Here is a 27,262-nt window from a genome sequence, read left to right on the forward strand (position 1 = left end):
TTGACTTTAGTTCTGGTGAATTCAATAGTATAACCCTTGATTGCCTCCAACTCTAGCCTTGTGCTCCCTTCAGATATCTAATACAGCTCTATCATGGGAAACCACTTCAGTCTACAAGTCCCTCCATCTCTCGTACTTCCACTTGCTGGTTGAGCATGTGCATCCTGGACTCCCTTCCTATACCTCCCTGTGAGGTATACTAATCTCTTTTCTCTGTGATCTGTAATAATCTTTCACCAATCTTGTCTGTCCTTCACTGTGTCGCACCTGACTATACCAAACCTAACTTAAATACCTCACTTAATAAATCACAATAGTAATAATGGGGGCTAATGATCAGGCTTTATTTATCTTGGTTCCCCCAAGAGCCCAACCACTTGACAGGACCAAAGCTAAGGTATTAGGGAACTCATTACATGGAAGATGGCCATTGCAGACACCTGGGGTCTCCTCCAGGACATTTCCTCTCTGCCCTAGAAGCCATCTGAGATGGATGAAAATGCTAGAGCACTGGATTGGGAAGTAGGAGACTGAGGAGCCAGCCTTCACTCTGCCACTAGATCTTTAGGCCACTCTGGAGGTCTCCTCTGAGGACTTATTGTTTCGTCTTCAAATGAAGAAATGTGATCCTCTACTAATACAACTCAAATCATGCCACCTCCCTGGATATAAATGCCCCATTGCCCTCAGGAGAGAGGATAATCTCACATCATAAGACTCTCTACTATTTGGCCTTACTATCCATCTCTCACTCCTGGCCCTCTCAATCTTTAAGCCAGCCACCAGGAATTCTTACAGATCTCTGATATACTTTTACTTAGGGCTGCCTTAAAAGCTGCTGGTATGGGGCTGTGGAACTCATGGAGATTAGGGTAGAAGATAGAAATTCTGGATTTCAAAGTATGCAGATTGGGGCTGGGGCTGGGGCTGGAGCTGAGCGATAGTGCACTTGTCTGGCATGTGTGAGGCACTGGGTTTGATTCTCAGCACCCCATATAAATAAATAAATAAATAAAGGCCTATCAACAATGAAAAAAATTTTTTAAAATGTATGCAGATTATTATCATAACTAAAAAGAACAAATTTTTAAAAAGATAAATTTAAAAAGCATGCAGATTGTAAGTAAAGATATGGGACTAGATGAAATACCTAGCAATAGATAAGGTTACTTATAAATCTTGTCATTTAGAGAAAGGGTCTACACAATTCACATTTATTTTAATGTATACCTTCAGGAAAATTAAGTATGTACCCTCAAAATATACAAATTACACTTTATCAAATGTGCAAAACTACTCAGGAGGCTGAGGCAGGAGGATCCCAAGTTGGAGGCCAACCTGAGCAACTCAGGAAGACCCTGTCTTAAAATAAAAAGGGCTGGGGATGTAGCTCAGTGATTAAACAATTGCCTAACATGTGCAAGGCCCTGGGTCTCCTCTGAAGCCTTATTGTATCATCTTCATATGAAGAAGATACAATAGCAATGTATGACAATACATTACATGGCAATTAAAAAAGGAAGGAAGGAAAAAAGAAAGAAACTTTAAAAGGATGACTTAAACCTTTCAGAGACTTACTACTGCACTGCAAATTGAGTCCAAGCAACTCACCACTGCAAGGCCTATACCAGCCATCCAGGACCCCCTGGTCCACTACATGGCAGCTGCACTAGTTTTGTCCTTTCTCTAATTCACCACATTTTTTCTTCGTCACAAGGATTTTGAACTGTCCCTTTCAGCTTGTCTTGCCAACTATTCCTTCTGCCTAGAATACACTTCTCCACTTTGCCCATCATTAATTCAACTTCAATAGGACCCCCAGATCTTCCCATCTAAAGGGTGGGGGTATCTTCTATAGCCCAGCTATTCCATTGTTGTTTTCCTTCGGTACATTGCACAACTGATATATTTGGGTGTTTTGTTGTTTAAAGCCCATTTCCACTGCTAGATGGGAAACTCCATCAGGGAAAGGACATCATCTGTCTTGCTCATGTCTGAACCTTCTTGTAATGTGTGTCTGATACAAGATCAACACTGGTTTACTTAATGCTGTCCTCCCAAACATCTTCCAGTTCTCTCCATGCTGTGCCAGTCCAGTCTGTCTTGCCAATTTTTCTCATTCATTTCTTGCCTAATTCAGAAACTCAGCACACACTGAAGACTCATGTTGTTTCCAAACCCTTCCTCTCCCCACCTCAATCTCTTTGTTCATTATATGATCCTCCATACAAGAGAGGTCCTTTAAGGATCACCTCAAGCAGTGAAGCATTTTCTAATTCCCCAATATATGATATTATTTCTGCTTTACACTGCAAAGTAGTTTATAACTAATGATACTCCTCCTGACCTGCTTTGTTTTAACTCTCCACTTTTACAGTAAGTTGGTGAGAAATTTGTAGAATGACAGAGCTGAATCACAATCCTACAGTAATCTTCAAATTCTAGTGAACATCAGAACTACTGATAAACTTTTTAAAATGCAGACTCTCAGGTGCCAAAAGGTTTCAGTAAGAATCTGCATTATTTGGAGCATTCCTTATGACTCTGATGCCTGCTGGTTTAAGAACATCAACACAAGTTAACTTGAACAGAATCCCCAGAACCAAGGCTCAATGATGTGTTAGAACTTCTTCCAGGAAGAAGTTCAAAGGTTGAGTTTTCATGCTCCATGAGATTAAATGAACAAAAATTCCGAAGTTCTTCATTTGCTTTTCTCTTTTAATCCCCTTTCTACCCCAATTCTCCCCCAAATTACCCAGATATATTAGTAATTAAACAGAAGAGACCTCAAAGAGCCAAGGCAAGCCAGCCTATGAGTAACAGGCTCCCTCCCACCGGGCCCAACATCTGGATGCTAGAGTCTCCACTCAGAGCCTGGTAGTAAAAGCTGGTGCAGAATAAGGTGGTTCCAGAGGCTAGCAGCAACCCGGCCTGAAGGAGAAAAATAACAGAATAGAGGATTGTAAGAACTGCAAAATAAGAGTGGATAGGCTTGGTCAACGTTATGTAGAGGAACAGATTACCCAGAGAGGTTTTCTGCAATGAGGTACCCCTAAAAGGGCCAGGCTGTGTATGAAATGGTGTTTGTTGGTCTTATCAAAGAGCTGTAAGAAAAAGAGACATGGGGAATTTCATAAGCAACACCGGAGCCAGGGATCCCACTGACACACAGGACCAGAATTCGTCTCTTCTGCCCTCACCCTCCAAGTTCCAGCTTGCAGCTCCGCTCCTTCAAGTACCCACGCTACAGTCTTGCGGCCCTTGCTGCTTCCTGAAATCCACGCGATTCGCCCCCACCCACAACTTTCCTCGGGGACCCCAGACTTTTTGCCTTCATAAACTAGGAAGTCGGGGAGATCCAGAGCAGTTACTTCACCTCCTTCCCGTAGGCGTCCGGGAACTGAGCGCCTGTGAAGAAGAAAGGCAAAGGTTACCAGACCAGATCTACTGCCAGAGCCGACTGTCCCCAATCCCGGGGGACCCGGGCGAACCTTGGTGAAAAAGGGCGCCCCCCCAGGAAGCTTCCGGTTGGTAGAAACACATATCGGGCAGCAATGGGAACCAATTAGACCAGCTGAGAGACTTTTAAAGGTTTAGGGCACCGCGGGCTTGTGCGGTCGATGGGAAGCCGGGACTTCTCATAGGCTCCGCCTCTGCACCAGACCCCATAGGTCGCCCCCAGCACAGCCCAGCTGTATCCCCAGCCCCCTGACCGTGCGCCCCGTAGGAAGCCAAGCCGAGGGCTCCAGCTCCAGACAAGGCACCAAGGCGGCGGAAAGCAGCCCCGAGTCCGACCATGGCTACGGTGGTCACGCGCGCGAGGAACACCGCCCAGGCCACCCAAGAGGCCAGCCAATCCAGATTGCCCATGCAAATAGAGTCCACAGGTGCCCAATCAGGGCCGTGCTCATTTCAGCGTCCAGGTCCTCACCCGGGTACTTACGCCTTTGTAAAAAAGCTGCTGAGTGGCGAAGATGTCTGGCGGGCGGAGAAACTAGAACCAATTAGGAGCGGAGGAGCCGAGCTCTGAGGAGCAGGGTTGAGGGCGGAACTAGAGGATTTGCGTCACGGATTGGCCCACTTTCCAAGTTGATCACCTCCTCGACCCCCCCCCCCCGCACCTCCAGCTAATTTCCGAGGATCCCAGTCCCTACTCAAAGTTCCGCCCCTTTCCCCACAGGCTCCTCCTGTTCAGCTTCAAATCAGACCCACTCCCAAAAAGAGGTGGTCTCAGGGACACCCAAGTCCCACCCATAACCACCTAACCCCACCCACTTTAAGAATGACCACGCCTCCTTGTCATAGGCCCCGCCCTCTTCGTGTGATGCTCCGCCTCCTGTAGTTCAGATCTTTTCCCCCTCCCTAGACTGCGAGAGCCCGGAGGGTGGGAGATCCGGGGGAATGTCTCCACCCTGCCCCGGGTGGCTACGTCCATCCGTCCGTCTGTCCACTCCCGCCCCCTTCCACTGTCTCCAATCCCCCCACACTCCGGAGGGCGGGCGGGCAGGCGGGTGCGAGCAAGGGGTGTGCGCCGCTCTCTCGGCAGGGGGCGGGGGAGGCGGCCGCGCGGTGACGCGCGGGGCTGCTGCGGCTGCTCCGCCGGCGGATCATCACTCTCGGGCTGGGATGGACGCGGGGCGGGCGGGCTCTGGCGCGCGGAGCCAGGAGTCCGGGCCTCCCGGCTGCTGAGGGTCCCCCGAAGACTACTCCCACCCCCGCCTTCCCTCTTAGGAGCCGCGTCGACCTCTGCCTCGAGGCTCCGGACTCGACTCCCGCCCTCCTCAGACTCCCCGGACCTCCCCCTCCCGCCCGCCCTCGGGATCGACTAGATCCCTCCCCCTCCCCGAGGATTCCGGCTGGATCCCTGCCCCTGCACCGCGGATCCTGCGCTCCGGGGCCCCGGGCCCCTGGGGATTGCCGTGGACTCCTCCTCCAGCATCCGATCCCTTAGGATCCTCCGCCTGGACCGCCTTCTGGTCCCTCGAAGCGGGCCCACGGAGCCAGTGGATCTCCAATCCAGTCCTGTCCCGTTGCTCCCTCCTTGCTCTTCCGTGCCCACTGCGGGGTTCCCTGTTCTCGGGCTCCCCCTGATCCCATCCCCTAGCTCTCCTTTTCCCGGGGATCGACTGGATCCCGGCCCCGCCCCCCGGGGCTGGGGCGATCCCCCTCCCCCGCCGGGTGAGGCGCTGCGGGCGGGGGCTGGGCCTTCGGGGCCGCGGGGGCTCAGAGGCCGCCGCCCCCCTCTCGAAGCCCGTCCGCCCCCCACTCGGAGCCCTGGATGGAGGCACCACGGCCCCAGGGCTGAGCCAGGTAGGAGCTAAGCCAGGCTGGGTGGAGGGGGCTGCGTGGTGGTCTGCTGGGGTCTCCTCTCCCCATCTCCCTCCCTGAGCCTGGTTTCCCACAGCCTGCTCTGTCTGCGTGTCTCCGCCTAGGGATGCTCTCGCCGTGTCTCTGCGTCTTGGTCTCTTTGTCTCTGCCTCTCTCCAGTCTATGAATGATCCTTTGAATGGGCCCACAGACCCCGTGTGTTCCCATCTCCCCCTCCCCCTCCTTCTCCCCTTCCCGGCCAAGCCATTTTCCCCACTGCGGGAAGGGGGGGGGCTGCGGCCTGAGCCCCCGTCCCTCAACTCTACCCTGTTGGGGGAGTCAGGCCTGGGCTGGAATGGAGAGAGCAAGGCAGAGGGATGGGAAGAAGGAGGGGGAGCAAGATGTGGTAGACAGAGATGGGGAGAGAAAATGGGGGAGACTAAGATAGGGGAAGACAGGAAAGAAAGAGGGAGCTTGAGGGAGAAAATTGAGGAAGAAATTTGGAGGAGAGAGAGAAATACCAAGGAGAGATGTAGAAGAGAAAAATGGGAAGGAAAAAAAAAAAAAAAAGACCGCGGGGTGAGAGACTGAAGGCAAGAGCTGGAGCAAGCTGGAAGAGGCCAAGGAAAGATGCTCTGAGGGAGCGCTATGGAGAGGAGAGAGATGTTGGGGGAGGGCTCCAGTGGGAGGGAAGTAGGGAGAGAAGCTGGTTGAAGGGGAGGAGGCCAGGGTCCAAAGTACCCTGAGGGAGAAGGGGTGACAGAGGCAGACTATCTCACGGGGGAGAAAGAGGGGACAGCAAGGCCACAGTGTCTGAGCCTAGCCTGGCTTAGGAAAAAGATCCTGGAGAAGCCAACCCCAAGTCCCTTCCAGGGGATGGGGAAACAGAGCTTAAGAGGATCTGAAGAGGGGGAGGGCATAGCTGGGTGTGAGTGGTAAGGATTCCTGTGTCCTCATCTCTGGAATAAATTGACACCTGCAGAGAGCCACCCGCGGGCTGGCGCCTGGCTCTGAAAACCCCGCGTCAGCAAACAGCTCAGGCGGCTGGTGGGGGGCAGGGGGGCTTGCTGAAATGACCTGGGTATCTGCCCCTTGGGTCTGATCTCTTCCCTTGTCCTGTCCCTGGTGCCCTGAGTACACAGGCCTCAGAGCAGCAATGGTGGGGACACTGGCAAGGGGAAGGAAAGGGGAATGGATGGGATGGGAAGAGAGGAGAATAAAGCTAAGGTTTGCCCCCAGGACATAGGTCAAAATGCAGCGAAAGAGGAGGTGTCTGGGGTCCAGAGCTGTTCAAGATTGTGGGAGGGGGCAGTCAGTAGGCTCATTTGATGCCTCCCAAGCCACTTCAGTGCCCCTTCTCCCCAGTCAGAGGCCTGGTCACTAGGACTAAGCTCTGATTGGCTCGCAAGGGGGGCAAGAGGCGGATCTTTAGGGTTCTCCATGCCCCCAGATTCCCCTACCCCTCAACATATATACTTCATCTATGCTACTATTGGGGAAAACTAGTATTCAGACTCACGCCTCTGCCCTCCCCATCATGCCCTGAATGGACCCCATAACTAAGCCAACCCCTTCCCCTCTTCCTCCAGACACCCCCTCCAGGGTTAAAGCTGCAGCCCCGTTGCCGAGGTAACATTGCGGGGCAGCATCCCGTCGCCCGGCAACCGGCTGCAGGATCACGCATCTGTCCCTGGATTTGCCCCTCCAGTATCGCCTCCCTTTTCTAACCCCTGACTTGAGGTACCCCAACTTATGAAGAAGGAAAGGAAGCTGGGGAGATAGGAGTCTGAGGGTTGCAAAATCCTTAGGGAATGTCATGAAGGGGAAAGAAGGTGCTTGGGTCTGTTCGGTCCCAAGAAAGACCCAAGTCTGGCCCAGGGTGGGGGTTCAGTGCCATGAAATTATAGCTCAGGAGTAATTAACACGTATAAACAAACCCGCCACTTCCTGCTAATTAATGACTTGGTATTTTTATTTTCTCTTCCTTGTCTGTCTCATTCCCTCCCAGGGAGGTGGGGACTGGGACTCCTGAGTCCCTGGGGAGAGCCTGCCTGGGAGGGATAAAGAAGCTGGGAAGGGACTGCTGGGTCTGGGGAACTGGCTCCTGGGCCTCCACCGACTTTGTACAGGACCTTTACCACATCTGACCCCACCTCTAGCTTGGGACCCTGCTGAAGAGAGAAGGGCTGTTGGGGGGAGGGAGGAGGGGCCAGGGGCCTGTGGGTGGAAGAAGGGTGGCAACTTGGTCTGAAATCCAAGTCACTAACCACTTGTCTCTTCTGTTTCCCCATTCCTTTCTGTCCTCCCCATCCAACTTCCTTTCCCTTCTTCCACCTCTCCTCCGTATTTTTCTGTCTGTCCGTCTGTCTGTATCTTGCACACCCTGTCCCTCCTGTTCTGCCTCCCGCAGGTCGGGCCTGCCTTCACCTTCTTCCACCTCGTTTCCCTTCCCCACCCCTTGCCCCCTCAATGGAGAGGAACAGACCCCTTCTCTGTCCCGTCTAACCCAGGTCCCTCCCCGCCCCCTTCCTCCCTCCTGTCCCCCGCCCCCTCCTCCCTCCTGGGGCGAGGGGGGCCTCCCTCCCTCTCCCCCCCCTTCTCTCTCTCTCCGAGGGGGGGGGTCCCGGGGAGGGAGGGGGGGTCCCCCGATCAGCATGTGGCTCCTGGCGCTGTGTCTGGTGGGGCTGGCGGGGGCTCAACGGGGGGGAGGGGGTCCCGGCGGCGCCCCAGGCGGCCCGGGCCTGGGCCTCGGCAGCCTCGGGGAGGAGCGCTTCCCAGTGGTGAACACAGCCTACGGGCGAGTGCGCGGTGTGCGGCGCGAGCTCAACAACGAGATCCTGGGCCCGGTCGTGCAGTTCTTGGGCGTGCCCTACGCTACACCGCCCCTGGGCGCCCGCCGCTTCCAGCCTCCTGAGGCACCCGCCTCCTGGCCCGGGGTGCGCAACGCCACCACCCTGCCGCCCGCCTGCCCGCAGAACCTGCACGGGGCGCTGCCGGCCATCATGCTGCCTGTGTGGTTCACCGACAACTTGGAGGCCGCCGCCACCTACGTGCAGAACCAGAGCGAGGACTGCCTGTATCTCAACCTCTACGTGCCCACTGAGGACGGTAAGGGCGCGGGCACAAGGCCGGGTATCCCGTGGACACAGCCCACAAACGCTCACACACAGACCCTCAGGCACTGGCTCACCTCCTAGCCCCTGAGCTGGGCCTCGGTGGGGGCAGTGAGGGGCAGTATCTCCCTGTACCTCTGCACATCCTCTGAGAAGTAAGGGTGCCTGCCAGCTTGCTCCAGCATCATCCCACACACAGCCACCCTGGAAGTTCTTTGTGCCCTCGGAGAGCCATGGTAAGGATAGCAGGCACTCGGCTAGGCTCATCCACTCTTTCCCCAAAGAGGCACATAGTCAGGCACCAATCTCAATGTAGCCACTGGATGTTCAAGTAATCAATCCATCACCTGCTCAGAGCCCCCTTCAGCCTTGCTTCACCTGCTGCTTCTAGGCCTGGGCTTGGCATACCTACTTTAGCTACACTACACCTCAAGGACAATGTGGGCTCTTCCTACTCACCCTTCCCACCCCAGGCAGCCTGAAGAGGTATCCCTCTATCATGTGGCTCCCATAGTCCCTAACCTGATCTGGTAGTGGCTCTCACACCCTCTTGTAGGAGATTTCTGTCTCATAAAAAATTCTTATGTATCCCTGAAGGAAAGCTTCTTGCCAAGGGCACCTCCACTCAACACAGCCCAAACTTCCTTCCTGGAGCTGACCAGCTACTGTTTAGGTTAATGAATTCCTGTCCACTACAGGACTACTTATAGTTCCAGCATACACCCCCAGACAATTCTCCCCCCAACCTGCTGCACACCAGGATTAATCAGAACAATTTCCCACTTGTCTATGATAGAGGGTAACTGGCAGATTCAAGCTATCCCAACAGACAATCAGCACAAAGAGCCCCCACATTACCCTCTTGACACCCCCCTGATACTCCAAGACATGCCAATACCTCCACAAAGCCCTCTCCACGCTGTTTTAAACAACCATATACCCAGGCCGTTGGGTACTCAGGAACCTATAACTCACATCATATCCTCAATTGTCAAAAGTTGAGAATCTCAACTACTCAATACACAGAGCATGTTCCCAGCCATCATACACATTCACCATTTGCTTCAACACCCCACAGATCCCAATTCCCAATGTATTCACAGTGTACACATGTCTAACATTTCCTTGAAATTGTGTGTCCCATCACCCACACAGCCTGTGTTCCCCAGTATCCTTAGATATATAGAGATCATGGGCCCTAGCAACACACACATATACCTTATAGCCCTATGACCCCATACCTGGACAATGTGCTCCAATAGGTTACTTGTGCCACAGTCTCCAACACCCTCAACACTTACAAATTGTTTGCCATACATCCTATCTAGAGATCACCTGTGTCATCCCTCAGGTGGTAACAACACTTGAGGGATGGTACAGATTAAGTACTCAAACACCTTGCATCTGCATCCAGAATCCTTTCCTGCCAATCACAGAACAACTCATACACCGCAACCCACTCACATCCACTCACAACCCATATAGACAATCTACCCTGTATCCCTCATTCCATCTGTGTACCCAACCTCCTAACTACCCCTCTCCATGTAAACCATGCTCCCAACAACCTATACACACAGTGCACAGAAACTTTCACTTTAATGCATCCAAATTCTAAGTACTCTAGCCAGGCAAGGTTGGCTCATCCCAGCCACTCAGGAGGAACTTCAAGTTCAAGGCCAGCCTGGGCAACTTAGTCCCTGTTTCAAAATAAAAAAACAAAAAAGAACTGGGGCTAAGGATATAACCCCTGGGTTCAATCCCCAGTACCAGAAAAAAAAAAAAAAATCTAAGCACCCTATTCCCTCGTAGACCATTTATTTACTCCAGCATACTCCACATGTCCTCCCCAGTTTCTTAATAAAAGGAACCATGCTTCACAAGAAAACCGCACATTCCTCTCCCTCTTGTGGATCACTTATCCCAATGTCTTGTGAGTCCTTTACCCCAAAAACTCCACATAGACTGTCCATCTCAACACTTCCTGCTTGTGGACCTCCACTTTCGCACTTTCACATAGGCTCTCTACCCCATGTCCTTCCCCCAATCAAACACTCAGTACTTTCCACCACTGGACTGTCCACCTCAACACCTCCACACAAATGATTTGGCCCCTGACCCCACAACACCCATGCCCACACCTTCTATATTTTTAACTATTGCTTATTGCAGACCTGCTTAGAACCTGACACATTCAGGTGATCTCACTGAATATTCACACCAGCTCTGGGAGGAAGAGGTTGACTCAAGCACACACACACACACACTCACTTCATTCTCACATGCATGCATGCCCTGCTGACTTCATCCTCATCCACACCCTTTCTCAAAGAGGAGGCCCTGTTCCCAGTAGGTCCTCATGGGGCCATTATTGCCGGTAAAGGAGAAATCTTCTAGAGCTACCCTGGACCTTGCAAACTCCACAATCTATCCAGGAAAAAAAAAAAAAATCACCCGGGGGAACCCCCTGAGGCCTCTAGGTTCTAGCTGTCCCCTAACTGATCCCCTAATCTGAAGTAAGCCTGGTGCTAATCTCTGAGCCTAGTATGGGGCCTTTCCCTGATTCTGGGCACACTTTGTACCACCCAGTACCCTCTGCCCCTGGTACCTTGGATGCTAAGGTGGCTCAGGGCACTGTGTTTCCTGTTCCCTAATTGTGGGCTGAATCCCTCAAGTGGGGAGGAGGGCTTTTTGGCAATTGAGCAGGGGCTGGGGGTGGTCCTGGTCGGAAGCTCTCAACTTTGGTGGGAGGAGAGGAGGCCTGGGTAAGGGATGAGGTTGGTGGGAGTGTGGAGGGATGAGTTGGAGTGGAGGGCAAGACCTGATGACCCCTTTCCCTGCTTTGCCCACACTGAGGAGATGGGGTGAGAAGCCAGGCCAGAGTGTGGATGGAAGAGAAATGCTGGCCGGTGAGGCTGGGTAGGAGGGTGGGCAGCCTTATCTGACCTTCCCATAGCCCTCCAGTGGGGAGCAGAGGGCTTCTGAAGGCTGTGAGCAGCAGGGTGGGCTGCCCTCCAGCCCCATCCTGCCCTCTGCCCTCCAGAGCTGTCCAGAAGGATACAAAGTCCTTTCTGCGCAGCCTCTCCTCTTTACAGCCTGGGTGGGGCAGCAGGCAGTGCTTGGCTGGCCCTGAAGGGGCCTTGTGAGAGGTGGCCTGGGTGGCAAGCTGGCCTTGGTCTCCTGGGGTTTCCTCTCCCCTCCCACCCCACTCTAACATCCGTTTCATTTCCAGCAATTAGCAAACACACCAACAAGCCAAATCCTTTCCAGCCAAGTCAATATGTCTTAAGACAGGCCTCAGCCCACGCAGGCACCCCACCCCCCAAAACCCACCTTTTCTTTGGGGCATGACTTTTTCCGGGGAGGGGAACAAAATTGGGTTGTAGAAACGTTTTTCTCTTTTCTTGGTTTCTTTTTCTTGCAAACAAATTTTGCTTTTTTTGGCTTATTTTTTCTGCCTCCCCTCACCCTCCCCTTTTCTGCTTTCTCTCCTCCCCTCCCCATCCACCACCTCCCCCGACCCCCATCTTTCCCCACAAAATTGTCCTTTTTTCTCTGTTTTGTGTTCCCGGTCTTAGGTCCGCTCACAAAAAAACGTGACGAGGCGACGCTCAATCCGCCAGACACAGGTAGATTTAAAAATCCCGCTGCTGCATGTGGTTGCTTATAAGAGGACTTTCATGGCCCTGCCCCTAACTAAATGTCCCCACAGCCCTCAAGGCCCCTCAGTTGTTCTCCCAACTAAAAAAAAAAAAAAAAAATGAAAAAGAAAAGAAAAGAAAAATTTTTAATAATTGGAAAAAAGAATTATGAAAACTTCAAACGAAATTTGAACAATGTTGGACCCACTAGAAAACCTGCAAGAAAACCTAACCATGGCAAAAATAAAGTGGAAAAAAAAATTGGAATGTCAGAGAAACAACAAAGAATTGGATAAAATATTGAGACTTTGAAAGAAATTTGGATTACTTTGAAACTTGTGAAATGTACTATTTGGAAAAAAATTTAATTTGGAGCAAAATAACATTTGGAAAAAAAAAATTTAAGTTGGCAAATTGATGACACAATTGAAATATTAAGAACCTGCTACAATTTCTAAAAGCCTGTCAGACTCAGAAAACGCAAACATTCTAAGTGAATCAAAGAATTTGGAAATTTTTGAAAAACAGGGCCCAATATCTTGAAGTTTCACCACAAAATTTTGAAAAAAAAAAAATGCAAAGAACTTTTTTCTTTTTTTCTTTTTTTCCAAAATGGAGTTTTTCTTTTTGTTGTTGTTTTTTCTTTTCTTGTTGAATCTGCCCCAAGAGCTTCTTGCTTTTTGGTTGTTGTTTTTTTCTTTCTTTCTTCTTTCTTGATCCTGTTTTTTGTTGTTGGTTTTGAATTCTTGTTGCCCCAGCCCCTCTTCCTGCTCCTTCCCTTTCTGACTCCCCCCTCCCCACACACTGGGAGAAGGGTATGGGGAGGGTTGGGGAGAACCAAAGACATTTAGAACAGGACCTTGAAGGGAAGGAGATTCCAGCCTGAAACTACTGGAAAGTCAGAAACAAAGGGAGAAGTGAATTTGGGGAGGACACAGAGAGGAAGCTACCTACCTGGGAGCTCTGGCTGAAGAAGTCCAGAGACTATAGAGAAAGCCTAAGAGGAGACTGGAAGCTGGCTGGGACAAGTGACAGGGAATGTCCTAGTGACCTGCAGACTGACCTGTCAGAAAGTTTTTACCAGGATGAGAAAGACGGTGAGGTGTTGGGGACCAACTGTGGGGACCTAGGCCTGGCTCCAGTTGATGGAGTACCCAGGCAAGTCAGGCATGGCAGGTGCTAAGAAACAGGAGGGCCTGTGGGCCAGGGGTGATCCCAGCCCTTGGCATTATGCAGATCAGGGGGGAGCTGCAGAGGAGGGAACTATCTAGCTTGAGGACCTGGCAAGCCCTCTCAGACTCCCACTTTCTTCAGGAATTTCTCACCTCTCAGTCCTGTCCTGAGTGTTTCAAGGGCATACTGTGTGTGGCAACGATTAAGGGATCCTTTGGGGAGATGGCAAGAAAGAAGTTCAGTTCAGGACCTAGGGCTCAGGCCAGTTTATGGGTGTCTAAGACTCAGAGCTGCACCCTGGCTTCATTAGGCAGGCTCTTTCCCACCCTGCCTCCTCCTGCCACAGTAATTAGGCTGGGGGTTGCTATGGTAACTAGGGAGGTGACCTAGAAAGGAATTAGGGCGGGGAGGAGACCAAGCCCCCAGGGACCCTAGGGCCTGACACCCCCTCACCCACAGACCAGGGTGCCAGGTGGAGCTTGAGGCCCAAGGCCTGACTCTGAGGAAATGGCAGGACCCTCCCAGCACTTCTAGCCCTAGTTCCAGCCTCAGAGCACTCTTTCCAGGTGCAGGAAGGAGATTTGCCACGTGGGGAGGGGGTTACTGGAACCAGCATAGGCCCTGAGGAGAACCACTTCCCACCCCCGGCCTCTGTTGGGCTTCTTGGAGGTCTGCCCCACATTTGGAAAAGTGATTGGGGACAGCCTGGCCAAGGGTAGTGAGGGACCTTTCTCTAGGGCTAGCTATAGGGGGAGGGAGGGGAATCCGGTCTTGCCCCCCAGGGATGGGAGTGACAAGTCCCCTGTGCTCCTGGATGGTCCTTAGCAGACCTGGGAGCTGGGTAGTGCTGCTTCTGGTCTGACTGTGTCCTTATCCCCAATCCCCTGGCCCACCTGCTGCCCCCTCCTCACGCAGATATCCGGGATTCTGGGAAGAAACCTGTCATGCTGTTTCTGCACGGAGGCTCCTACATGGAGGGCACCGGGAATATGTTCGATGGCTCAGTCCTGGCTGCCTATGGCAATGTCATCGTAGCCACGCTCAACTACCGTCTTGGGGTGCTCGGTGAGGGTGGGCAGCCAACTTTGGGGGGGCGGAGTCTGGGAGGTAGGCGTGGTGGGCAGTGTTCCTCTAAACTCAGCAAAATTGCTTCTGGGCTGGATTGAGCTGCCTAGAAAGGGGGTGTGGATGTTGTGACACCTCAGGGAGCCCCTTTTCTTCTTCTACCTTCAGGTTTTCTCAGCACTGGGGATCAGGCTGCAAAAGGCAACTATGGGCTTCTGGACCAGATCCAGGCCCTGCGTTGGCTTAGTGAAAATATTGCCCACTTTGGGGGTGATCCGGAGCGCATCACCATCTTTGGGTCTGGAGCAGGGGCCTCCTGTGTCAACCTGCTGATCCTCTCCCACCATTCAGAAGGTACCAGCAGCCTGCCCTGCTTCCCACAGCTCTGACCCTACCTGATCCCCCTTCTGGTTTTTGCTGTTATGGCATAGCCTGAGGTCATCTTGCTCTCCTGCCAGGACTGTTCCAGAAGGCTATTGCCCAGAGTGGTACTGCCATCTCCAGCTGGTCTGTCAACTACCAGCCACTCAAGTACACGCGTCTGCTGGCAGCCAAGGTGGGCTGTGACCGGGAGGACAGCGCCGAAGCTGTGGAGTGTCTGCGCAGGAAGCCTTCTCGGGAGTTGGTGGACCAGGATGTGCAGCCTGCCCGGTATGGGGGTGGGAGAGGGCCAGGTCCAGGCCTTCACTTCTCCTTGCTGGTTCCAAGGAGGTTGAGGTGAGAGGTGCCTGTGGGCATTCCACTGGGCAAGGAGAGGTGGGCTTCAGGCCCTTTTACTGGCCTCTTAACGGCCTTTCCTCAATGGAGGTGGCCAAATAGAGTAAGTGAGCACAGGGTACCATGAAACGTTTCTGGAAGACTTCTGGAGAGGTCAAGTGCCCTGAAGGACCCTAGGAGGTCTTCAAGTAGGGGAGAAGGGTTTTCCAGGGGGTACCTGCATGTGGGCCTATAGGGCCATGGGGTAAGACGAGGCCAGTGAGCAGGTGATGAGACCCTGCCCCCTTCTCCCTAGCTACCACATTGCCTTTGGGCCCGTGGTGGACGGCGATGTAGTCCCCGATGACCCTGAGATCCTCATGCAGCAGGGAGAATTCCTCAACTACGACATGCTTATCGGTGTCAATCAGGGAGAGGGCCTCAAGTTTGTGGAGGACTCTGCAGAGAGTGAGGATGGTGTGTCCGCCAGCGCCTTTGACTTCACCGTCTCCAACTTCGTGGACAACTTGTATGGCTACCCGGAGGGCAAGGATGTGCTGCGGGAGACCATCAAGTTCATGTACACAGACTGGGCTGACCGGGACAATGGCGAGATGCGACGAAAAACCCTGCTGGCTCTCTTTACTGACCACCAGTGGGTGGCCCCAGCTGTGGCCACTGCTAAGCTGCACGCTGATTACCAGTCCCCTGTCTACTTTTACACCTTCTACCATCATTGCCAGGCTGAGGGCCGGCCAGAGTGGGCAGATGCAGCCCATGGAGATGAGCTGCCCTATGTCTTTGGTGTGCCCATGGTGGGTGCCACTGACCTCTTCCCCTGCAACTTCTCCAAGAATGACGTCATGCTCAGCGCAGTTGTTATGACCTACTGGACCAACTTCGCCAAGACTGGGTGAGGGCCAAAGGGGCTGGTGGGGCTGGGTGGGGCGCGCTGCAGGCTGAGGCATCCTCACCATCCTTGGCTGGTCCTCTGTCCTTCCCTCCCTCCCTTCTTCACATGGCCATCATTCCTCCAGGAAAGCACTTGCTCTTGCTGTCCCTTGCTTAAGCGAGACCAATTCAGACACTGCTGAACACCTTATCTGTACCAGGCACTGAGGTGAGGGTTAGAGATTCAGCAGAGTTAGACAGAAAGGTCCCTGTTCTTTCTGGGGGTGGGCTCAGTTGGTAGCATTAGCTTGGTGTCTGTCTCTCTTCCTCCCTTGGCCTCCTCCGGCCCCTACTGTGTGCTCTGCTTCTGTGTGACCATTGTGGTCTGTGTCTAAGTGTATAAGAGTTTGTATCTGTCTGTTTCTATGCCTTGCCACTCTCCTGAAATCCACTGACATTTCTCCCTTTCCCTCTGTCCCTCTGTCCTCTTTTTGTTTTTCCTCTTCCTTTATGATACTGGGATCAAAATCAGGAGACACTAGGCAAGCACTCTACTATATCCCCAACTTTTTAAATTTATTTTTAATTTTTTTAAATTTTTCTAGTTGAACATGGACACAGTACCTTTGTTTTACTTACTTATTATATGTAGTGCCGAGAATCAAACCCAGTGCCTCACATGTGCAAGACAAGCGCTGTATCCCTGAGCCACAACCTCAGCCCCTATCCCCAACTTTTAAATTTTATTTATTTTGGTACTGGAGATAGAACTCTGGGGCACTGAACCACTGAGCCACATCACCAGCCCTTTTTATTTTTTATTTTGAGACAAGATCTCGCTAAGTTACTTAGGGCCTCAATAAGTTGCTGAGGGGGGCCTCGAACTTGGGGTCCTCCTGCCTCAGCCTCCCAAGTTGCTGGGATTATAGGCATGCATCACCACACCCAGCTTCCACAACCCTTTTTAAACTTTATTTTGAACCAGGATCATCTCACTAAATTGCCCAGGGTGGCCTTGAACTTTCAATCCTGCCTCAGCCTCCCAAGTACCTGGGATTATAGGCATGCACCATAGCACCTGGCTCTTCTTCCTTCTTTGGTCTGTTTACTTTACGCTGTCTCTGTCTGCTGGCAGCTTTTACCCTGGCTGTCTGTCATATATTTTTGTCTCTCCCTTTCTGCCTCTCTTGGTCTCAGCTTCTGCCTCTTACTGGCTCTCTCTTGGTCTGTCTCTGTCCCTCTGACCTCAACTCTGGCTGTCTCTGGTGATCTGTCTTGATCCTTTTTGTCTCTTTGGCCCTGTCTCTGGCAATTTCTATGTCTCTTCACATCCGTGTATTGTCTCTACCTCTGTGACTTTTTCTCTGGATTTCTTGCTGTCTCCCTGTCTCTGCATCTCTGTCTTCTTCCTTCCCCTCTGCAGCTCCACCCTCCTTGGAGCCTGAGCCTCACCCTCACTCCTCCTTTCCTTGCCCTCCTATGCCCACAGTGACCCCAACCAGCCAGTGCCACAGGACACCAAGTTCATCCACACCAAACCCAACCGCTTTGAGGAGGTGGTGTGGAGCAAGTTCAACAGCAAAGAGAAGCAGTACCTACACATTGGTTTGAAGCCACGAGTGCGTGACAACTACCGCGCCAACAAGGTGGCCTTCTGGCTGGAGCTTGTGCCCCACCTGCACAATCTGCACACCGAGCTCTTCACCACCACCACTCGCTTGCCTCCCTATGCCACACGCTGGCCTCCCCGCCCGCCTCCTGGAGCCCCTGGCACACGCCGGCCCCCACCACCTGCAACCTTGCCTCCCGAGCCTGAGCCTGAGCCAGGCCCAAGGGCCTATGACCGCTTCCCTGGAGACTCACGAGACTACTCCACAGAGCTAAGTGTCACTGTGGCCGTGGGCGCCTCCCTTCTCTTCCTCAACATCCTGGCCTTTGCCGCTCTCTACTACAAGCGGGACCGGCGGCAGGAACTGCGATGCAGGCGGCTTAGTCCACCTGGAGGCTCAGGCTCTGGTGTGCCTGGTGGGGGTCCCCTGCTCCCCACTGCTGGCCGGGAGCTGCCCCCAGAGGAGGAGCTGGTGTCATTGCAGCTGAAGCAGGGTGGTGGCGTCGGGGCGGACCCTGCTGAGGCCCTGCGCCCTGCCTGTCCACCCGACTACACCCTGGCCCTGCGCCGGGCACCGGACGATGTGCCTCTCTTGGCCCCCAGGGCCCTAACCCTGCTGCCCAGTGGCCTGGGGCCACCACCACCCCCGCCACCCCCTTCCCTCCATCCCTTTGGGCCCTTTCCCCCACCGCCCTCCACCGCTACCAGCCACAACAACACGCTACCCCATCCTCACTCCACCACCCGGGTATAGGGGGCGGCATGGGGAGGCCACCCTCCCCACCCCTCCTCAGCCTGGGCCACTCCAAGGCAGGGAGTAGGACTTGGCAACGGGCTTTTCTCCTGTGGAGTTGTCACACATCATCGAACAGTGTTAAGGTGGACATGGGATTCCCCACTGAGATGCGTGTTTTTCCCATGCAAAGAGGCCCATTCTCTTCTCTGGACCTGGGCCTTTGAACATTGGGGGGTGTTTTTTGCCCTCCACTGGGACACCAGTCTTCAGTGTGTGGAAATGTGGAAGTCTTTTCCCACATGGAGGTGTGCTTTCTTCATGAGGGGGTATTTTCCCATGTGCAGGGTGAGGTTTTTTTTTGCCGCCCTGGACACATGTTGGCCCCCTCAAAGAATTTCTGCGGGGATTTGTACCCCAGAATCCTGTTTCCTCATGCCTTCTCCCACCTCCTCCCCCCTCCCACCCCCTGGAGACCCTGGAAGTGATGTGTTCTCATACAGTGACTCTTGGCCACCAGACAACATAGGGTGGTGCCTGGGGAGCAGCAAGGAAAACACAGCCCCCCCCCGCCTCCTCTCCCCCCTCCACCCCAGCAAAGCATGTTTCTCCCCCATGGCACAAGTCAGATGAAGCACGTTCTCCCAGGGAGGCCCTCACCTTCCATACAGACAGACACAGATTTCCTGCCAGGGGGAAGGGAGATCGGTGCATCCCGGTGCTGCCTGGAAACTAATTCTCCCATGGTCCAGGATACATTTCTCTGAGTGGAAACATGTTCTTGCATGTGGATGTGTGTTTTCCCAGGCAGAGGGTCCCTCTCTCCCCAGCACTTCCCTGCATCCCCCCCAGCCTCAGGCCCAGCACTCCTCACATGGCAGGTGGGAACAGACTTCAGATTAACCGAAGCTGAGGGAGATGTACAAACCCTGAGGGAAGGCTGGGGACCTCCCTCTCCCAGAGATGCTGAGGTTGGTAGACAGGGAATGTGGCATATGCCACCCACAGAGGCCATGCATGTTTGACCAAAGCCCTCCTGGGGCCTGAGGACAGCCTTTCCTTCAGTCCTCAGATCATTGCTCATCTGTGCCAAACTGGGTAGGTGGGTTGGAGGAGGGGAGAAAGTCTCCAAATGTGCCAAGGATTTCACAGTCCCAGGCTAGGACAGAGGAGACGACGGGAGCAGGTAGGATACAGGGTAGGGGGATGTGGCAGCTAAGGAGTCCCCTTGTTGTCACTCTGATTCCTGTGTCACCCCTCCCTCCCTGTCCCAGATCTCCATTCTCCAGCTCCTCCTCCCTGTTTGAAGCTGTCCCCATCTCAGGGTCAGACCAATCTTTTCCCCTACCCTTCTTTTACCCCTCCCCCCCTTGCTGCCAGGGCCAAAGGAAAAGAGCAGTGTGTATGTGTTGGGGGGGGGTGGTTAACAGGGAAAAAGGTTTCATGGACAGCTTGGGGAATGAGGTCAGTTGCACTGAGGAACAGATGGAGGGGGCCATGGGGGACAGGGCTTGTTCAAACACCAGCAGGAAGAATTTGAAAGGAAATGTGTGAGGCTACTGCCCAGAGGTCCTTGGGTTTGTGCCTCTGAGGAAGAGAACCATGTAGGAAAGGGTTTTAAGGGCTGGATGCAATGGCACACACCTGTAATCTGAGCAACTGAGGAGGCTGAGGCAGGAGGATTGCAAGTTTGAGACCAGCCTTAAGAACTTAGCAAGGCCCTAAGCAACTTGGTGAGACCCTGTCTCAAAATTAAAAATAAAACGGATGTTGCTTAGTGGTAAGCACCCCTGAGTTCAATCCCTGGTTCAAAAAAAAGAAAGAAAGAAAAGGGTTTTATGGAACAACAATAGAGGAGGGTGAATCTTTAGCCTGCTGTATGGCTTTCTGTGGGATGCTACTGCCAAACTTGAGTAAGGGTGGGGTGCCATCTTCTACTGGCACCCAGGTCCAGGATACCTGGTTGTGAGTCCCAGAACATTGCCTCTTCACTGTCCCTTCTCCTACCTCCACCCATGGAAACGTAGTTCTTTTCTGGCCCTTTCCCCTGCCTGGTCTAGCTCCTCTTGGAACAGCCATGCCCTCCAAATGCTAGCGACCTGGGCCCTGAGCCCGTAGGCAGATGCCCCCAGAACCAGGGCATGGGAGGGGGGCTGGGGGACCCCATGATTCAGCCACGGACTCCAATGCCCAGCCCCTCTCTCCAGAACAATCCCTGACAGTCCCATGTCCCCACCCCAACCCTTTGCGGCTCTGTACACATTTTTAAACCTGGCAAAAGATGAAGAGAATATTGTAAATATAAAAGTTTAACTGTTGGTTTTGCCTGCTCTTATGTTGGGGTGGGGGGCTCTGAAACAAGCCTTTGGAGTCCAAACCTCTAGACCTTTTTCAGTGAATAGCTCTATGAAATTGGGATTGCCTGGAGAGATCAGGACTTAGGTTTATGCCTGAGTCTCAGGTCTATATCTGAGACCAGAGCCTGGTGTGGTTCTAGAATGAGAGATGGGGCTTCAGGACAGATGCCAAACAGGGGAGAGAGCCAGTGAGCTGATCCAGGTGACTGGCTGCAGGAGAGGCATAAAAAATGAAAGATTTGGCCTCTGCCAATGTCTGGGCTCAAGCTGAGGCTCAACCCTGGGCCAGAGACTCTGAGACTAGTGCCTTAGCACATTGTGAGAGAGAGTCCCAGCATCATTGTGACCCGCTCACCCTCAGGACACTTTGGGTAAGGCAGGTGGGCCAGTTGACACTGTGGGCACAGGGGCTGGGGGCCTAAGGGCCCTGGTGGCCCTAGGGACCGCCATGGCCATGGCTGAGTGGCCACAGCCTGGCTGGGATTCAGATAACCCCAACAGCTGCCAGGACGTGGGCAACTCCATCCTGTTGCTGCTGGGTTTCATCATCTGCATTAACATTATCATCAATATGGTGACCCTGGTCAGGAGGGGGCCATGTGGGAGGGAACAAACCTGGGGGGAAAACCTGGTAAGGAACTGCCTGGGGTCACCATGTCCTCCTACACCTAGCTCTGGAGCAGACTCCGAATCATCTTACACCGGGTATTCCTTATCATTTGTGAAAAAGGTAAACAAGGTTGGGTGTTGGGGCATAGAAGGAACAGAAATATGTCTGTCAGCCCTAAATTGGCCTCTTGCTGCTCTTCCCTCTGAGACACCACCATGGTGCAGCTTTTCTCCCCAGGCCTTGCCTCCCTCCCTTCGCTATAGGAGCAAGCCTCCCCACCAGCCTCCCTCTCCCTGATTCACAGAAGCTGTTAACTCCTCCTCACCTGGGAAGCAGACCCATCCCTCGAAGAAGGAGAGCTCCCCTGCAGTCCATCTTCGATGCACCATGGACCCTGTGAAAATGACTGTGACCCCCCCACCCACACGACGACGACATCGCCGGCGAGCCTCTCCACTGTGCCGAGTCCACAACCCAGTAGCTTGGGCTCCTGACACTGATGATGAGAAGCCCCCATCTCAGTACCCAGCAATCTGCTCCCGCCACTGGGATGGTTCCAAGGACTGGCAAGTCTTCCAAACCACCCAGAAACTCTGGGATCCCTGGACACAGGACATTCTGGAACCACTTCCCCAGACTATCCGCTTCCAGCCCTCTGTAGAGAGAAGGCCCCTCAAAACAGAGATGCGGTCAGAGCTGGGTCTAGAGGCCTATGTATACCCTGTGAACCCCCCACCTCCCAGCCCAGAGGCTCTGAGCCATAAGAACAGTGGGGCAGGCGCAGAGGCTGAGGTAGAACAGTGCCAGCCTGCCTCGCAGCCCTTCCTGGGCCCAGCAAATGTCCCCGATATCCCTCAGCGCCGCTCCTCAATCCGAGTAGCGTATGATGCCCGGGATGTGAGGCGGCGGCTTCGAGAACTGACCCGAGAGGTGGAGGCCTTGTCTCACTGCTATCCCTTGGCCTCTGGATCCAGCACTGCAGAGGGGACAGGAAAGGACTGGGTGTATCGTCCCCTGACGGGGAAGTGATGGGGAAAAAAATAAAAAGGAGAGAGGAGGTGGTTTGTGGTGGTGTGGGGGGTGTGGAGGGCAGAGCCTATAAGGTACCCAGAAGCCCTGGTTGTTAAGAGAATGATCTCCCTAGTAAGAGGACCTTAGAGAGCTCAGGAGAACCTCATCAACCTTTTGTCCTCACAAGTCCTGTCCTTGGCCTTTTCCATGGCCCTCCTTGGTTTCAAGGCTTCTAATGACCTCTACCCCTTTTTATTATTGTTCTTATTGTTATTTTAGTACAGAGAATTGAACCCAGGGGTGCTGCTTAACCAGTGAACCACATCCCCAGCCCTTTTTAGTACCCAGCAATCTGCTCTCGCCACTGGAATGGTTCCAAGAACTGGCAAGTCTTCCAAACCACCCAGAGACTCTGGGATCCCTGGACACAGGACATTCTGGAACCACTTTCCCAGACTATCCACTTCCAGCCCACTGTAGAGAGAAGGCCCCTCAAAATAGAGATGCGGTCAGAGCTAGGGCTAGAGGCCTATGTTTACCCTGTGAACCCCCCACCTCCCAGCCCAGAGGCTCTGAGCCATAAGAACAGTGAGACAGGTTCTGTCATATATTGTCTGTCAACAATAACATCTTTATTTTGAGACAGGTTCTCATTAAGTTGCTTAAGGGCCTCACTAAGTTGCTGAAGCTGGCTTGAAACTTGTGATAATATAATCAATCCTGCCTCAGCCTCCCAAGCTGCTTGCTTTATGGCATGCACTGTGCCTGGCCAATCCTATTTTCTTAAGTGTCCAGAGAAGCTCTCAAATCTGGCCCCAGACCCCCAGATAGCCCTTCACTAGAGAGATTCCTTATCTCCATGGCCCTAGCTCCTCAGAAGTCCAGTTCTTGCCAGGCCAGGTTTAGGCCTCAGCCCCAGGGGAGACACAGTTCCTTCTTATACCCTGATTTTCTTGTGCAAGGATGACTAAGAGGAAGGGTCTCTAGTCCCTCGTATTTCTCCAGGAAGAACCTGATGCTCCTGTACCCTCCATTAGTCTTGGATCAGAAGATTAAATATTATAGATGCTCTCAAGAGGTACTTCACCATAACATCACAATCCTTTCCACGTTGCATGAGGCTCTGAGAGACTGAGTGACTTAATCATGGTCACATAGGCACCAAGTTCAATTTCATGGCCTCAGACACTCCATTCCCCTTCTCTTGCAAGTAGATAGATTCCCACTGCCACTGTGTCAGCTTACCCAAATCTCCCACCTGCCTCAATTTACCATGTGACCTCATCAGAATATTCCACTCACTGGGCAGCAAGGAAACCAAGGCATGGCTCTACTCCTAGAATGTTAGAGTCACAGGCACATGCACACACATAGCTTGGGAACACTCTGCTAAAGTGTTGCTAGAAGGATTCCTGGATGTGAGTAGATCTGTGGATCACCCTATCTCTCTGTACATTTACATTCATTTACATTCAACCAATATTATTGATCATTTCAGGCTGCTTCCTTTCAGTGGGTACATACTAAGCATCTACCATGTGTTTGGAGGCCTTTTTGGAAATGCTCATCAGCCTTTCCTCCATTTCTGCTGCATAGTTGACAGTGGGACCAAAGGACTTGCCACCTTCAGGGTACCATTTTTACAGACTGCAATGTTGAGCCTAGTTTCCATGGAGGACTCCATTCATCACATCAACAATAACATCTATGTTGTGTTTTGGTCGTTTCTTTAAGGTGGGAGTTAACCAGTTTTTCAACTTAGAGTGGGGATGGATCAATAAGAGGATAGTTGGTTTGGAAGGAGAGAAACTATAGTTGGAGTCTCTGGCAGGGGGCAGCAACCTCAGTAAGATGGAAATCCATCTGACTCTGAAGTGAAGAAGCCAAAGGGCTCAGGGACCACTAATGTCCAGGGCTGCAAACCCTGGCCAGGAAGGGTTGGGATGTGTGCTACAGGGATTGTGACAGGGAAATGGTCAGCATAGGGAGGAACTGTTACAGCAGGGTGAACCCAGAGGGGACACTTGTTGTCACTCATCCAGTCAGTCTACCCCAGCTGCTGGCCCCAAAGTAGCATGGGGTAGGGCATACCAACAGGCTACACATGTTACCATTATATCTCAAATGACCAGAAACTGAGGGAATTACACATAATTCAACCTCTGTGGAGACTATCTTATGACTGTAGCTACCTATTTTCAGATCAGGAATGAGGTGTGTGGTTAAGCAGGCCTCATGGAGACAGAAGGATAGACTAACCTCAGGGGCATCTGGGGACCAAATATCAAGTAGGAGCCTAGGATAGTGAAGAGCCAGCAGAGTGAATAAGACTACCACCTCTATATTGTGACTCATTCCTAACTTGCCTCATTATGACCTGGCTCCCTTTTCAGCTGGTAGATATCTCCAGGTACTGGCATGAATGCAGTGTGGGTCGGGGCCAGGTGGGGGGGGGTGGTGGCCCAAGTGGCCCTAGGACCCCCCCACCATGGAAAACCAGCTCTGGAGTGAAACCCTGGGGTGCTGTAATCAACATCAAGAAAGCCCCCAGGATGCTGAAGACATCCTATTCCTGCTGGTGGGACTTATCATTCTTGTCAACATTGGCATCAACGTGGCAACTGTGGTCAGTGACAGTTGTGGACCATCCCCAGGGGTGAAGAGGGCTGAGGGGGAGCCAGCTGCATCTTGTACCTCCACCTGCAGGACGGGTCTTGACTGGGGCTGGGGGTGGTGGTGTTGGAGGTAGGGAGCCTGGCCTTCACTCCCATCCCTCCCACCACCCCTAGATGTGGCATGAGTTCCAGAATGCCTTAGACAAGATTTTCTATTGGATTAAGCAGAAAAGTAAGTATAGCAACTAGAGAGTAGGACTCCTCCCCCCGCCCCAAGACCACTACCATGGCCCCAAAAATTCAAACCCCACTATTGCTAACCTGAACTCTTATGGCAATTGCACCCATCTCATGCACTCTTGCCTCCCCCAGATGAAGTCCAGCCTTTTGAATGTTCCCTCAAACATTTCCCAGCCAAGGCCCAAGACATCCACATCCACTGCGTCCTGGACCCTGTACAGGTGAAAATGACCCAACCCACAGGCTACTCCTCTTCCTCCTCTCGGTATCTCCACAACCACCGGGGCCGCCACCAACCACACCACCAGTACCAACCACGCCGCCGCCAGTACCAACAACGCCGCCAATGCCGCCAACGTAACCGCCCCAGCCAACAGCAGAGGCCTTGGAACCACAGAAAATTCTCCCATGGTCGCCCAGTCTTTCATAACCAAACTCACAACTGCAAGATGTCACAGCTGCAGTCGATACCCTTTTATGATATGGAGGACAGGGACTCCTGCCTGGATGAGGAGGATCTGTCCTTCCCACATCCCCAGAACCCAGGCTGGGTTCAGCGGATGGGACTGCCCTCCAACATGGGGTTATGGGGCCGCAAAGGTGGGATCCTGGCCAGCTTGCCACCACCCTCTATCTATCTGTCACCAGAACTGCGCCTCTTACCCAAGCGTGTAGAGGCCAAGTCAGAGCTGAGGTTACAGTCCTCTGCACCCCATTGTTCACAATCCCGAATTTGGGGCAACATGGAGCCTGAGCAATGGACCTCATCTCCACTACCTCCCCGCCGGCTGCCCCCTAACCCTTCCTGGGTCCCTGGGGGGCATAGCCCTTACTCTTCAGGAGGCCAGACACTGTATGATGCTTGGGATCAGCGGCGGCGTGGTGTAGAGGGCTGTGAACCCCCAACTACCTTGGTGTCCCGGAACCCCCGGCAGGAGGCCCAGGGCTATCGGGAACACTATTCGCCCCCATCCCACAGAAGGAATCTCCCTGGTCATGCTCACAGCCAGCCCAACCGCAGCCCATACCCATCCACAGGACATTTGGGTTATAACCCCCGGGATTCTCATGAGGTGCGACGCAGGGCTGCTGACTGGGCTGAGGCTATGCCTCCTCGGCATCCTCTGACCACTTCCACCTCCCTCACCATGTTGGGTGAAGCTTCATATCAACGGGTCCCAGCTGCTAGCTCAGCCCTGCTCCCTCATTGCTCCCAGCCCCTGCCTGAAGTCCAGGCTGTTGATCCTGCCCCAGTCCCAGCTACCTTTGTCCCACTCAGTAGGAATCCAGGTGGCAATGCCAACTACCAGGTGTATGACAGCCTGGAGCTAAAGCGGCAAGTGCAGGAGAACAGAGTACGGGCCAACTCACTGCCACCACCTTCCACCTCAACCTCAAGGCCCTCTCTACACAGGAGCCGGCCTGGGAAACTTAACTGACCCGCAGGAGAATGTGGGTGGCTGGGCAGGTCATGGAGAGAGGAATAAAGAGAAACCGAGTCCAGGAAACACTGTGGTGGTCTGTGGTTTGGAAGTAGCTCTCTTTCTGCCAGAAGGAGACCCTGCCCTTGGATTCCTGAAATGAGAAGTCAGTGTTCCCTTCTTGGTATGAGGCCGTGTTCTTGCCAACAAGACTGTCCTTGGGGTTGAGGCTGGGAACGTTTGCCTAGCATGCGTGAGGCACTGCGTTTGATCCTTAGCACCACATACAATAAAAATAAGCAAATAAAATAAAGGCATGCTGTCCATCTATGACTACAAAAAAAAATATTGTCCTGGTCTTATACCATACATTAAAGTCTCCCAGCTGCAGACATCAAACCATGAGTCTCTGAGCACTCACCCCGTTTCTCTGTTCTCCATTCCACAAAAGGGGTTCAGAGGCTCAGCCCTGCTCAAGAAACTCAGGTCAGACAGACATGGTGGTGCATACTAGTAATCCCAGCTACCCAAAAGACTGAGATAGGAGGATCACAAATTTGGGGTCAGCCTAGGCAACTTAAGTGAGATTCTGGTTCTAAATTAAATGCAAAAAGGGCTGGGGATATGGCTCAGTGATGAAGCACTCGCCTAGCATATGCGAAGCCCTGGGTTCAATCTTCTGTACAGGTAAGAGAGAGACAGACTCCAGACCTGGGATTCCACGTCTAGGCAGATCAAGGTCAGTGGCCCAATGTAGGGCAAGATGAAGGCCAAGGCTCT

The 27,262-nt window shown here is 52.9% G+C and overlaps 4 protein-coding genes across 7 annotated transcripts; 3 read left to right on the top strand and 1 right to left on the bottom strand.

Annotated features, from left to right (window-relative positions):
* Nucleotides 1–2,697: 2,697 nt before the first annotated feature.
* Tmem256 (transmembrane protein 256) lies at nucleotides 2,698–3,872 on the bottom strand. The gene is made up of 4 exons (XM_005332789.5): nucleotides 3,714–3,872; nucleotides 3,377–3,408; nucleotides 3,024–3,104; nucleotides 2,698–2,931 (listed from the first exon to the last, which is right to left on the bottom strand). The coding sequence occupies exons 1-4, from the start codon at nucleotides 3,868–3,870 to the stop codon at nucleotides 2,788–2,790; spliced, it is 414 nt and encodes a 137-aa protein (XP_005332846.2). The 5' UTR covers nucleotides 3,871–3,872; the 3' UTR covers nucleotides 2,698–2,787.
* Nucleotides 3,873–4,357: 485 nt separating this feature from the next.
* On the top strand, nucleotides 4,358–20,546 carry Nlgn2 (neuroligin 2). Of its 4 annotated transcripts, XM_078042803.1 has the most exons (8): nucleotides 4,359–5,310; nucleotides 7,718–8,415; nucleotides 11,999–12,049; nucleotides 14,150–14,299; nucleotides 14,468–14,653; nucleotides 14,758–14,950; nucleotides 15,312–15,908; nucleotides 17,376–20,546. In XM_078042803.1, the coding sequence occupies exons 2-8, from the start codon at nucleotides 7,962–7,964 to the stop codon at nucleotides 18,247–18,249; spliced, it is 2,505 nt and encodes an 834-aa protein (XP_077898929.1). In that variant the 5' UTR covers nucleotides 4,359–5,310; nucleotides 7,718–7,961; the 3' UTR covers nucleotides 18,250–20,546. The 4 variants fall into 4 exon arrangements, with proteins under 4 accessions (XP_021587023.2, XP_077898929.1, XP_005332847.2 ...); XM_021731348.2 differs by lacking the exon at nucleotides 11,999–12,049 and having other exon boundaries at nucleotides 4,358–5,310; XM_005332790.4 differs by lacking the exon at nucleotides 4,359–5,310 and having other exon boundaries at nucleotides 5,329–8,415.
* A 128-nt stretch (nucleotides 20,547–20,674) lies between these two features.
* On the top strand, nucleotides 20,675–22,252 carry Spem1 (spermatid maturation 1). The gene is made up of 3 exons (XM_005332791.4): nucleotides 20,675–21,168; nucleotides 21,258–21,315; nucleotides 21,500–22,252. Exons 1-3 carry the CDS (start codon nucleotides 21,034–21,036, stop codon nucleotides 22,222–22,224), a joined length of 918 nt encoding a protein of 305 aa, XP_005332848.1. The 5' UTR covers nucleotides 20,675–21,033; the 3' UTR covers nucleotides 22,225–22,252.
* A 2-nt stretch (nucleotides 22,253–22,254) lies between these two features.
* Spem2 (SPEM family member 2) lies at nucleotides 22,255–27,024 on the top strand. Its single transcript, XM_005332792.4, has 3 exons — nucleotides 22,255–24,832; nucleotides 24,996–25,053; nucleotides 25,194–27,024. The coding sequence occupies exons 1-3, from the start codon at nucleotides 24,695–24,697 to the stop codon at nucleotides 26,498–26,500; spliced, it is 1,503 nt and encodes a 500-aa protein (XP_005332849.1). The 5' UTR covers nucleotides 22,255–24,694; the 3' UTR covers nucleotides 26,501–27,024.
* The last annotated feature ends 238 nt before the right edge of the window (nucleotides 27,025–27,262 follow it).

The sequence above is a fragment of the Ictidomys tridecemlineatus genome, chromosome 3 (genome assembly GCF_052094955.1).
Source record: "Ictidomys tridecemlineatus isolate mIctTri1 chromosome 3, mIctTri1.hap1, whole genome shotgun sequence".
Taxonomy (NCBI): Eukaryota; Metazoa; Chordata; class Mammalia; order Rodentia; family Sciuridae; genus Ictidomys; species Ictidomys tridecemlineatus.

Coding starts and splice junctions, on each gene's coding strand:
- Tmem256 (XM_005332789.5), bottom strand. CDS start 3,870: ATGGGCAATCTGGATTGGCTGGCCTCTTGGGTGGCCTGGGCGGTGTTC. Junction 3,409..3,713: donor GGCTTCCTACGGGGCGCACG/GTCAGGGGGCTG, acceptor TCTTCTTCACAG/GCGCTCAGTTCCCGGACGCC. Junction 3,105..3,376: donor CGGACGCCTACGGGAAGGAG/GTGAAGTAACTG, acceptor TTTTTCTTACAG/CTCTTTGATAAGACCAACAA.
- Spem1 (XM_005332791.4), top strand. CDS start 21,034: ATGGCCATGGCTGAGTGGCCACAGCCTGGCTGGGATTCAGATAACCCC. Junction 21,169..21,257: donor TCATCAATATGGTGACCCTG/GTCAGGAGGGGG, acceptor TCCTACACCTAG/CTCTGGAGCAGACTCCGAAT. Junction 21,316..21,499: donor CCTTATCATTTGTGAAAAAG/GTAAACAAGGTT, acceptor CCTGATTCACAG/AAGCTGTTAACTCCTCCTCA.
- Spem2 (XM_005332792.4), top strand. CDS start 24,695: ATGGAAAACCAGCTCTGGAGTGAAACCCTGGGGTGCTGTAATCAACAT. Junction 24,833..24,995: donor GCATCAACGTGGCAACTGTG/GTCAGTGACAGT, acceptor CACCACCCCTAG/ATGTGGCATGAGTTCCAGAA. Junction 25,054..25,193: donor CTATTGGATTAAGCAGAAAA/GTAAGTATAGCA, acceptor TGCCTCCCCCAG/ATGAAGTCCAGCCTTTTGAA.
- Nlgn2 (XM_078042803.1), top strand. CDS start 7,962: ATGTGGCTCCTGGCGCTGTGTCTGGTGGGGCTGGCGGGGGCTCAACGG. Junction 14,654..14,757: donor CCTCTCCCACCATTCAGAAG/GTACCAGCAGCC, acceptor CTCTCCTGCCAG/GACTGTTCCAGAAGGCTATT. Junction 15,909..17,375: donor ACCAACTTCGCCAAGACTGG/GTGAGGGCCAAA, acceptor CTATGCCCACAG/TGACCCCAACCAGCCAGTGC.